The 12530-nt window shown below is 38.3% G+C and overlaps 1 protein-coding gene across 4 annotated transcripts in view; it reads left to right on the forward strand.

Moving 5' to 3' along the window:
* Positions 1-12530, forward strand: part of cdcp1b (CUB domain containing protein 1b) — a 65005-nt gene that overhangs the window by 50087 nt on the left and 2388 nt on the right. For all 4 annotated transcript variants that reach the window (XM_061982799.2, XM_061982800.2, XM_061982803.2 and 1 more), the window contains 5 exons: positions 92-451; positions 1011-1208; positions 1295-1651; positions 7554-7910; positions 7989-8070. In XM_061982799.2, coding sequence (XP_061838783.1) covers positions 92-451; positions 1011-1208; positions 1295-1651; positions 7554-7910; positions 7989-8070 — 1354 coding nt within the window. The remainder of the gene's footprint in view (positions 1-91; positions 452-1010; positions 1209-1294; positions 1652-7553; positions 7911-7988; positions 8071-12530) is intronic.

Consider the following 12530-nt stretch of genomic DNA (forward strand, 5'->3'; position numbering starts at 1 on the left):
CAAACATCAGATTTTTGTCTCTGTTAAGTGTTCTTACTACAGAAAATACTTTTCTCTGACGCCACAATATTCTCCGCTCTTTCTTTTTCAGTGATAGCCACAGTGAAAGTCAACCTACCCCGGGGTGTCTCTGATACGGCCTTCATATCTGCCAACTACCCCAATGATTTCCCAGACAAGCAACAGATGCAGTGGGACTTCAACGTGCCGGACATGCACAACTACACGGTTCATTTTCACCAGCACACGGCCCCAGAGTGCCTCAGCAAGGACGTGGAAGTGGAATACAGAAAAGACAAAAAGAAGGTGACCAAAGTGGGTCTGACTGATAAGCAGCCGAATCACCAGCAAGGCAACTTCAACATGGTGCTGAAGAACTGTGAAACCAACACCACACTGCAGGGGCTCTCGTTGAAATACAGCGTGTCTGTCATGAGAAGTGGTCATCCAGGTACATTAGTATTTAGTTCCTTTATTCATTTTCCTTTTAATCTACTGAGCTATCAGAGGGATATGTTCTAGTTCTACCTCCACCATACTGCTCATTTCCTGGAGAAGCAGCTAACCTTAACCATCTTTAATGCTAACATAAATACAGGACACATTAACGTCTTTCCCCTGAACAAACGGCACACCTCAATCAAAACTTGCATAAAACATTGTTGTCTGAGCATTTAAGATATTTAATTGTACACATTGAACCTACAGGCTGTGCTCTTTTAGGACAGAGTGATTGATGTGACTTATCCGAGGCCGCCCCTCCCCAAACACTAAGCCACGTCTTAGAATGTTAACAAATGTTTAAACACCCTAACAATAATGGTTCCATCCTTTTTATCTGGACGTGCACCAAATTTGACAGTGGAAAATGCTGAAAAAAATCCTTACATTTTGGGATAATGTGAACATTACAGCATTATTATAGGCTTATACAGTATATGTATTTTTTCACAAGACGTACATTATAATGAAAATACTCTTCTTGTGCTTTATTTCCTTGACTTTCTCAGTTCTTTGCACGGTGGACCTGAGCAAACAACCGGAAGTGGCCTTGCAGATCGAGAAGGTGGGTTCCGATCCTTTTTGCGAGATGAGCGTGAACACTGAGGTTGTAAAGAAGATAAACGTGGCTGCAGGCGCTCAGGCCGAACTCTCCTTTCTTGACTGTCCCAATGAAGACGTGCAATTGACAGCAAGTCAATTTATTGGTGAGATGCTCTTGTTAATATGGACTATCATTTTGCATAGGAGTACATTTTTCACATTTTCACGTGATATGCATTGATAACAACAGGTTGTCAAAATGTGGCTTCCTGTTCTGAGACACTCCTCACCGTGCCCATATTGGATTCCTGTCTTCGGATGCCCCTCCACAGCTTCACCTGGCACTTAAACATCCCTCAGGACAGCACCATTGATCTGGTGTCGCCATCAGGTGGTCTTCAACAGTCCCTGCCTGGCCAGGAGTGTAACAGCCCTGTCTCGCTGCATGTGGAAGAGAGCCAGGGCTTCTCTGTGGGAGATTTCTGCTCCAATGGGACCATCCAGAAAGTTCAAGTCCACGCCAACATCTCCGTCACGGCAACGACCCGAGACTTCAGCAAGATGACAGGGCCTTTTCTCAATGTCACGTTCACTGAAGAGATCCCAGGTAAAGTGTTGTTTTATATGAAACTATGCAAAATGTTCACGTGAAGAGTTATTTTACTGAGTCCCTCCAGGAATTGGTACTGTTATGATTGCACCAATTCAAACAAATTTAACCAATCCACGCGAATTATGCTTTATACCAGACTTGGGCAAAATACGGCCCGCGGGCCACTTGTTAAAATTTTCAATCCGGCCCGCCGGATGTTCTACATAGTTTTTTAGACCTTTAACATCAAAACTGTCGCCGCCATTATGATGTGCAGTGCTGTTTTTAAATGACCGTAAGTCTTGAACTAAGGCTGAAACGACGCGTCGACATAGTCGACGTCATCGGTTACGTAAATACGTCGACGTCGTTTTTATGCTTCGACGCGTCGCATATTTACGTCACACTGCCGTCATGGCGGAGCGCAAAGCAGATGATGCGAGCGGTGCGAGCGAGGGAAAAAAAGCACGCCAAAAGTCATCAAAAGTGTGGGAGTATTTCAATAAACAAATGTATATAATTCGGCATTATTTCGGCCAGTCGGCTTATAAAATCAGAGCCGATCAGTTTACGTTCGCGCGCAGGTATAACGCGGCGCGCTCCTGTCTCATCTGCTGGTGCGCGAGCCCGGTAATTAGACCACTGTGTCAAATCAAGGAGTACAAAAGACGCCAGCGCAGAGTGGAAAAAGGTTTAGTTCATTACAGATAACCCAGAGTTGTGCCAAAAGTATGTAAGATTTAATATTTCTCTTCGTGGGTGTGGTGCACCTGTTGCGCTGGTGAGATGGGAGGGGGGGTTGTGTGCATGTAGCGTGCTTAGTCTGGAGGCTAAATACACACAGTGTGTTATGTAACTGTTGTTTAGTGTTGATATTCTTTGCTTAGTTTGATAAATGTTGGAGCAGTTTGCTTCATCGGGAGGGTGAAGTCGCTCAATTTAAAGTGTTGGATTTAACTGTGTTGGTGAGGGCGTAGAAAAAGGGGCATTTTTCTACCAGTAGACAGCGTTTAAGATTGAGTGTTTCACTGCTAAATTAATAATATATTTATATTGAATATGGATTTTAAATATGTATCTAAATAGGTGGTTAATTGGTTAGGTATTTATGTATTTGCATATTGGGTTTTCTGTTGCATTTATCTATTGTGTTTCTGGTGTTAAATGTATTTTATATGTATCTTGGTGCATTTATGTTGAGACAATTTATTTAAAATCTGTTTTAACTTAAAGGGAAAAGATGTGTCCATTTTCTTGCACTTGTTTAATGGTTAAGAGTTTGATAGCTAATTAATAGTTGTAAATTATGGGATTGATAATTGATTGATTTTTTACAGCATGTTAATCTTGTGGTGTTTTGTCCTTAAAGGTTTTTCACCTACTAAAGAAGCTAAAGGCTACTAAAGGCTACTAAAGACAGCTAATGACAGCTAAAGAAACTAAAGTCTATTAACACTGCTAAAGACTGCTAAAAAGACTAAAGAAGAAAAAAGAAGCTGTTTCTTGGTTGGAAAAACTGTTGCAAACTAAAGGAAAATAAAAGGAAAAAGTAACTACGGTCTGGTCTTTTGAGTGAAATCCAGAAGCCACATTCAGCATTGGTACATCCCTTCAAGTGTGGGATAAGCACAGCGAAAAAAGCAAAACACTTGACAGTTGTTGTATGCACACTGTGTCGAGCGGAAATGGCCTATCATAGCAGCACAACGGCTATGAAGGAACATTTGAAAAGAAAACACCCGACAGCGTTCTTGCCATCACCATCAACTAGTCAATCGTCCGCGTGAGTATACATTGTCATCATTACACAAAATCATGAATGTGTCATTTGTATCTGCGTTGTAAATTCATAAACTAAAACACTGTTTCGCTCTGAGAGGCGCGTTTGGCATGCCTGTTCAGTGTTTACAAAGACGCGCTCCTCTTTAACGCTAACGTTAATTAGTTGTGCAAATACCTTTTACAACATTAACAGTTACATATACTATGTACAAACCAACAATTAACCTTCACTTTAATCATACCATCATTGTTGTGTTATTAAGCAAAATAAGCAATACTTTTACTTTTGTTGAAATGTTTACACTGTTACAGAATATTTCGTTTTGCACTTTTTTGTATTGGATGTTTATCTTTATTTTTGCACATTTTAAAGCAAATTAAGCAATACCTTTACTTTAGAAATGCTTATACTATTGCAGAATATTAAGATTTGCACTGGATGTTTACTTTTATATTTGCACATTAAAAAGCAAATAAGCTACTTTTAATTTTGTTAAATGTTAAAAGTTTTAAATGTTTACATTGTTACAGAATATTTTGTCATGTTGTTGTCAATGTTGACTGAGTGGCCATACTTTTTTTTTTGTATATAAAAGTCATGCCTTTTGAAAAAACTGGCCAACATTTATTTTTTCATCTTCATTTTAAATAAAAAAAATAATCGGTAAAAGGAAAAATAATCTATAGATTAATCGAAAAAAAATCTATAGATTAACCGATTAATCGAAAAAATAATCTATAGATTAATCGATAGAAAAATAATCGTTAGCTGCAGCCTTATCTTGAACTATAGAAAGTATTTCAATGGTCGAAATCTGCGCTTTTGGGTGTTATATGAGTTATTACGGTAATCTACGTCACAGCAGCTCAGATGAGGTACAAACCAGAGTGGGCGAGGTTTGTTTTCAGAGCAGCCAGCCCAAAACGCTTGTGTCAGAAACAGATGCAGAAACAGATTTTTATGTGATAATATATCATATTGTAGGTGTTTATTACACTTTGCATTCATATTTTGATGTTTTTTACATTTGTGTTGTGTTTTGCTTGGTCTGAGAAGTATTTAGGAGCGATGTTCATATGTTGTTAATATTCAGTGTTTTATTGTTCATAGCTAATATTGTAAATCCCACTTTATTTATTTTAATGCACATTTTGGGTGTCCCGTTCAGTAAAAAACTGTAAAATTCCAATCCGTTTTTTGAGGTGGTCTGTCATAACGTTTTTAGAACTCTATCGGACATCGTAACTTTTGGTATTCGTGTTCCTGGAAATGTGGTTCCCGAGTCAAAATATTTGCCCAGCTCTGCTTGATACTTTCCTGCACATTTTGACCAAGCTGCTTCATTTTTGCCAGTACAATTTGTCTTGGAGCTGCGCTCAAAGGCGCACATCAACTGAAAAAAAGTTTGTAACCTTTTCTACAAAGGTAACAGGAACACCAACATGTAACAATATATTAAAACTTCATTGCTCAAACAACACAACTGTTGTCCTACCACATAGCTCAGACCTACTTCTGGCTAAGCCTTCTGGGTAATGTAGCATATAGACATTTACTTTCTAGTTTACATATTTATTCAAGCTTCATTTATCCAGGGTAAGTCAGTTAAAAACATTATCCAATTTGGCAGCATTTACATGACAGAGATGTTGAAGTCTCACTCTTTTACCAACAAAAATGCTCGGGAATGTTGGGAACCACAAAATGAGCTAAAACCAAAAGCTAGCATGCTAACATATAATATAACATAATTAATTTTTACCTCATTTAGCAAATACACACCTAAGAGTTTTATATATGTTTTTCATTGATTTTGATACGCCTTATTAGAAGAATGATAATCAATCCATATTTTTTTTAGAGCCCTTATTGAGTGTCTCAAAAGGATTTGAATTCACAGTGACATCCCCTAATATAAATTCATGCTAACCAAATATGCTAACATGCTTCACATGTTAGAATGCTAATGTTAACATGCTAACGCTATAATCAATGATTTTCAGGGTTTGAACTGTTAGCATTTCTTTGGCTTTTCAGCATTCACATGTAATTTCTTCAAAATTCCATTTTCTAGTTACTATTATTAGTTATATGAATTAAAACAGTACAGTAATTTGACAATGAGCTCTAAGTATGTGGTTTTACTGCCGTCTAGTGTCTACTTTTAAGCCTATTTGGTATAAAACGGGTAAAACATCAATACAGTATTTGTTTTACAACTTTTGTTAAAATCCTGTACTTTTTGATGTTAAGGTTACAAGAAACACTTAAAACATTGATAACAAATTTGTAAAATCACAAGTTGATAAATGTTAAAAAAAAAAAAAAAAAGTCTCAAAACATCACAATTATTTTTGCAACTTTCTGAAAAAGTTGCCGCGGATTCAGTTATTTTAGGGCACAACAGTCACACAAAAAAAGCCTGCAAAATCCTGGACAGACTGGCTAACCTTGTAAGGCAACTGGATTTGAGGAGGAAGCAGTTTACCATTCGATGATGTAAACATTGGCACACAAGCTTGAGATTACGGCGCCGCTATAGTTTGTTGGCGTTAGCGCTTGTGATAACAATATCACTAATACTTGGTTAATATTCTATTCACGAAATGTAAATGATGTATTGTTGGTGGTTTTGGGATAATTATTCATTGGGTTTTATGGGCAGAATAGAGGACCTCCCATTTGTTCTGTTGTAAACTGACTTTTATTAACGTTTAATTACGAGTTAGAATGCATTTTTAAAAGAGACATCCGTCTTCATGTCTCTCATAATGATTGTGAACGATAATCATAATTCAAAAAAAAAAGTGCAGTTCCCCTTTAAATATAAGTATAATGGTTTTATGTTTATACTAAACATATTAGTTAGCATGCAAATATAATGTAAAAAATATACAACATAAAGTAGCAAGAAACACGTCAATAATGAATAAAGCAAAACATGTTCTAGACCAAAAATCAATTCATATTCTCTACTGCTCACTAGTGTTACCATATCTGAGTTATTGTGTAGAAATATGGGGAAACAACTACAAATGTGCGCTTCATTCACTAACGGTGTTACAAAAAAGATCAATTAGAATAATACATAATGTTGGATATAGAGAACACACAAACACTTTATTTATTGAATCACAAATATTGAAATTCAACGATTTGGTGCATTTGCAAACAGCTAAAATGATGTACAAAGCAAACTATAACCTGCTGCACAAGAATGTACAACAATTATTCCCAACAAAAGAGGAGAAATATAACTTTAGAGGAAAATCTAATTTAAAACATGAGTATGCTCGTACAACACTTAAAACCTTGAACATATCAGTATGTGGAATTAAATTATGGAATGGATTAACCAAATAAATCAAACAAAGCACCAATATGATTCAGTTTAAAAGACTGTTCAAACTACAAGTGTTCACAAAGTACACAAAACAATAATTATGATGAACATCTTGAACCCTTTTTTTCCCCCTTTGAGATAAAGATTATTTATGGATTATGGTATACATTATGTATTTATTATTTATTTATTCACAGTTATGTTACAGAGAACAAGGAAATGGGATAAAATTGCTATGGTATGAAAAGGGGTAGGATTAAATAAGCTCAGCTTCTTCCTACTCCTTTTCGGACATGCTGTAATGAAACAACTGGAAATATGTGATGCATTACATTGTATGTGATGCATTACAAACTGAACTGAACTGAAATATTTTGCTTTTTAATTTCTTATGTTATTGTTATCTTACAGTTTGTGTAAAAAGTGTATTCCACAATGAAAATGCTTAAATATATGTGCAAAATTCCTTAGCACAACCACAACATTCTTCTTCTGAGAAGAGTGCAAGTAAGGAGTAAATGAAGTGATCAATTATTGCTGTTCAACTGCCAATAGTTTAGCAACCTTAAGTCTCTACTCAACAAGTAAAGACATGTTCTTCATATTTGACATTCTGCTTGAATCCCCACATGGATGAGGCAGACACACAAGGAAAATATTACTTTTTTTGCCCATTATGTCTCTTGATATGTGTGTGCAAGTATTTGTGTTATCAAATGATTTTGCATGACATTCACTCATCTTCCACAGGAGAGCACTGTTGCACTCACAATGCCTTTCCTGTTTTCCAGAGACCATCATTTATCAGGTCAGCCCGCAGATGTCGTCTCCCACCCTGCTGGCCACCCCCAATTGGCCCAACGGCATGAGGCCTGCGTCCACGGTGTCCTGGGTTGTCGCTTTACCGAGCGGCTACCAGGCGCACGTCCAGTTCGTCAACGTCAGCCAGCCCAAATGCGCCGACAGACACACCTGCATCAAGGTGAAGATGCTGGACTCCGAGGAGGAGATGCTGAGCCGCAGGGAGGATGAGAAGACGGACGACAAGCTGCTGTTGCCACGCAGCTTCTATGTCAACATGTCCAACTGTATACCAGAGGATGGGAACTTTGGTGCTGTCACTCAAATTGTTCTAGAGAGAAAGACCAGTAAGAAAACCTAAATTTTTGCCTAACATAACCCTAAAATATCTGAAGACTAAAAAACTGCTTTCTATTACTTCCCAGATCTTTTAGGCATCATTCTAGGGATAGCAGGAGCTCTTCTTCTTATGCTCATCGTGTTGGCTGTAGTCTGCTTCTTTGTAAGGTGAGTACTCCTCTACCTTCGCTCAGTGCTGTGCCGTCAGGGCCAGCAAGGCCTTCTCTGCTGGCCTTAACATAACCAGAAATCATGATCATAATTAAAGATAAAATTATTTTTTTATTTACTTTCTCTAAATATCTAAAAGTATTCATATTCTCTTCGTGTCATATTATGCTCGTTCCGGTGCTGTTGTTTTTAGTTTTAGATTGTATCCAATCAGAATTCAGCTAGCTTTTTTGATTGATTGAAACTTTTATTAGTAGATTGCACAGTACAGTACATATTCCGTACAATTGACCACTAAATGGTAACACCCGAATAAGTTTTTCAACTTGTTTAAGTCGGGGTCCACGTTAATCAATTCATGGTGCAATAGCTTATGTTGCCATGCTGTATCAAATCTGCCCGGGGCCTTCAGAATCAACAATGTAAGTGAACGGGGACATAGAGTTGAGAGACAGTCGCGATAGCCAATCAGATCACGAGTTGTTGTCAGTAAGGCCTTCTAGATGGCCTCACGTTGAACGTGACATTTACGCGTCCTGTGATTGGATACTCATCGGACCGTTAGCGGATGAATTTGAGATTACATAGAGTTGAGAGGCAGTTGCGATAGCCAATCAGATCCCAAGTTGTTGACAAACTCTTGTTGTTAAAGTGTGTCATGCTTGTCATTTAAAGGCCTACTGAAATGATTTTTTTTTATTTAAACGGGGATAGCAGATCCATTCTATGTGTCATACTTGATCATTTCGCGATATTGCCATATTTTTGCTGAAAGGATTTAGTATAGAACAACAACGATAAAGTTCGCAACTTTTGGTCGCTGATAAAAAAAAAAGCCTTGCCTGTACCGGAAGTAGCGTGACGTCACAAGTTGAAAGTCTCCTCACATTTCCCCATTGTTTACACCAGCAGTGAGAGCGATTGGGACCGAGAAAGCGACGGTTACCCCATTAATTTGAGCCAGGATGAAAGATTCGTGGATGAGGAACGTGAGAGTGAAGTCTTAGAGTGCAGTGCAGGACGCATCTTTTTTCGCTCTGACCGTAACTTAGGTACAAGGGCTCATTGGATTCCACACTCTCTCCTTTTTCTATTGTGGATCACGGATTTGTATTTTAAACCACCTCGGATACTATATCCTCTTGAAAATGAGAGTCGAGAACGCGAAATGGACATTCACAGTGACTTTTATCTCCACGACAATACATCGGTGAAGCACTTTAGCTACGGAGCTAACGTGATAGCATCGGGCTTAACTGCAGATGGAAACAAAAGAAATAAACCCCTGACTTGAAAGATAGACAGAAAATCAACAATACTATTAAACCATGGACCTGTAACTACACGGTTAATGCTTTCCAGTCTGGCGAAGCTTAACAATGCTGTTGCTAACGACGCCATTGAATCTAACTTAGCTACGGACCTCGACAGAGCTATGATAAAAACATTAGCTCTCCACCTACGCCAACTCTCATCTGCTCATCAACACCGAAGCTCACCTGCGTTCCAGCGATCGACGGAGTGACGAAGGACTTCACCCGATCATCGATGCGATCGGCGGCTAGCGTCGGATAGTGCTTCTGCTATCCAAGTCAAAGTCCTCCTGGTTGTGTTGCTATAGCCAGACGCTAATACACCGATCGCATCTACAGCTTTCTTCTTTGCAGTCTCCATTGTTCATTAAACAAATTGCAAAAGATTCACCAACACAGATGTCCAGAATACTGTGGAATTTTGCGATGAAAACTGAGCTTTTTGTATTGGATACAATGGCGTCCCAATACTTCCGTTTCAACCATCGACGTCACGCGCATACGTCATCATACTAAGACGTTTTCAACCGGAAGTTTCGCAGGAAATTTAAAATTGCACTTTATAAGTTAACCCGGCCGTATTGGCATGTGTTGCTCATTGATATATAAACTATCAGACTGCGTGGTCGTAGTAGTGGGTTTCAGTAGGCCTTTAATTAACATTGTTACGTGTGTATTTGTCGCCATCATGTGGTCAGGACAGATAATATATCTTTGAGAAGTGTGTACATTGAATCAAACTTTATTGACCGGAAGCAGAGAAATTTATGGTATATGCTTTAATTGCTGATGCGTTTTAATTGATTTTTAAATGCGCCACAAAATAACCTGTTTTGTATACTGTTGATGTGCTTCATGAATTGATTAACGTTGACCCCGACTTAAACAAGTTGATAAACTTATTCGGGTGTTACCATTTAGTGGTCAATTGTACGGAATATGTACTGTACTGTGCTATCTACTATTAAAAGTTTCAATCAATCAATCAATTCAATGCCCAGTCGGGTGTAAATGTGTTCCTCTATAGTATTTCTCCAGCATCGGAGATCACTGAAGGCCTAGGTGGGAAACGCACGGCCCGCCACTGCCTTCACTACATATTTGAAGCAGAAATAGAAACGTTTCTGTTAGTGGTCACATCTAAGACTCATAATATGAATTGAGTTCGTAAATAGAAAAGTTTGAGGTAATTTTTTTCCATAAGAAACAATGTCAGCTCATACTCGCATAAAAAAACTCATACGCACCGCAAAATACAGAGCAACACATACATTGTATTACGCAATGTATAAACATTCCTCTAATTGTGGCTAGTATTGTATATTTATTGTTAGAGGTTGAATATCAAAAGCTGCATTGGCTTAGTTACAGTGGAACCTTAAATTACGATCTTAATTAAATTCAAAGTTTGACGTAACGCGGTCGTTGGGGTCCATAAAATAACGTTAGCAGCTACAATCTGCCAAATCGCTATCCTTATCTGACAACAAACATAAATAATGCACATGTTAAGTGGGTCATACGTGCTCAAAGCCGAAAGAGGGCACAAGAACGAAATATGGATTTCAGAAATGGGAGGCGGCCCAATAAGCTTGAGAACGGGAGGTGTTCTTTGAAGGGATTTGATGCATGTTTTGGATTAAGAATACGGAATAACAAAATTAACAACAAAGGATACTACTGTGGGCTATTTGCTCCTTTTTTATGTAAATGGCAATCAAACCCACTTGATTACGCTTTTGTGGTCTCTGATCACTAGACCACCACATTGTGGCATAAAAACTGCGCCATTGTAAATATATCTGTGACAAGTGTGTCTGGCAAGGCGACTTGGTTTGTTTATTTTTGCTTCTCTGTGTCTTGTGTCGGGGGCGGTGCGTAGAGTTAAAAACAAAAACTCAATCCACACCTGTAACCTGCTCTCTTCTTGGTTCTATATAATTTACTGTAAACTACACTCGTAATATTACAAAAGCAGTGTTTAACAAGCAGTTTAACATCAACCGTTTTTAAATCTTTTCTGTCACAACTATCTCTCGCTCCTGTGAATGATCGCAACTCGCTCGTATCTCGCAGAAGCCAATCAATGAGCTTGTCGGAGGTCTATAGGGACATGTTTCAGTCTGACCAGAGGTTTTCCACTGGGCACAAGTGTTTGACTTATCTCCATTTAATAGCGTTACATTATTGTTGGACAGTTAAAACTGCATGGGACAATTAAAAAAAAAATGTCCCCCATGCCAAATTACATCCATGAGCTTTCAACACATTGGAAGGTTAGTGCCCTCTAGGCAGCTGTGTAAAGGTTGCAAACAGCCCCTCTAATTGTTAAATCAGATTAATCACACTTTTTAAAATGTTGATTAATGGTGCTTAATCACAGTTGACAAATCCTCCGTCCGCGTTGTTTGTCATACACGGCTTGTTGTCGATGTACTAGTATCGTTCTTGCTAGTGGTTGCCTCAAAAAAGTGTTCTGGATGGTATTTTAAAGTTGGGCTTCGTTGATAGGAGAATGTATCCCTTCAATTTACCTTCGTTTTATCTTAAGTCCAGCCGGGGTGTGTTTTCGAACCAATTTTGCCCGCAAGCACACCATTCGAAGTCTCCTCACTCATCTTTGCACTGCTGACCGTAAAGCAACCCAGACCGTAAAACAACCCAGACCGTAAAGCAACCCAAAACAAAAGTGTAGATTAATAGGGGTGGGAATCTTTGAGCACCTAATGATTCGATCCGATTGCGATTCCTGGAGTGACGATTCGATTCAGAATCGATTCACTGTTCAACACGATTCTTGATTCAAACTGATTCTCATGATGTATTATTTGGTATAATAATTATGAGGAAACTTTATCAAAACAGGTTACAGGTTAGTTGCATGGAGATGGCCTAAAATTATCTCTTTAAAGCACGGGTCCCCAAACTTTTTGACTCGGGGGCCGCATTGGGTTAAAAAAAATGTGGCCGGGGGCCAGGCTGTGTATATATATATATATATATATATATATATATATATATATATACATTGTCTTTATAATCCGTTTTGTCATTTAACATCAATTAACATTGATGTTCATCAACATTTAACATTGTCACGTTATCAATGGGAAAATTCATTTTTAGGTAATATGATTTGCCTGA

This window comes from Nerophis lumbriciformis, linkage group LG21 (genome assembly GCF_033978685.3).
Source record: "Nerophis lumbriciformis linkage group LG21, RoL_Nlum_v2.1, whole genome shotgun sequence".
Lineage (NCBI taxonomy): Eukaryota > Metazoa > Chordata > Actinopteri > Syngnathiformes > Syngnathidae > Nerophis > Nerophis lumbriciformis.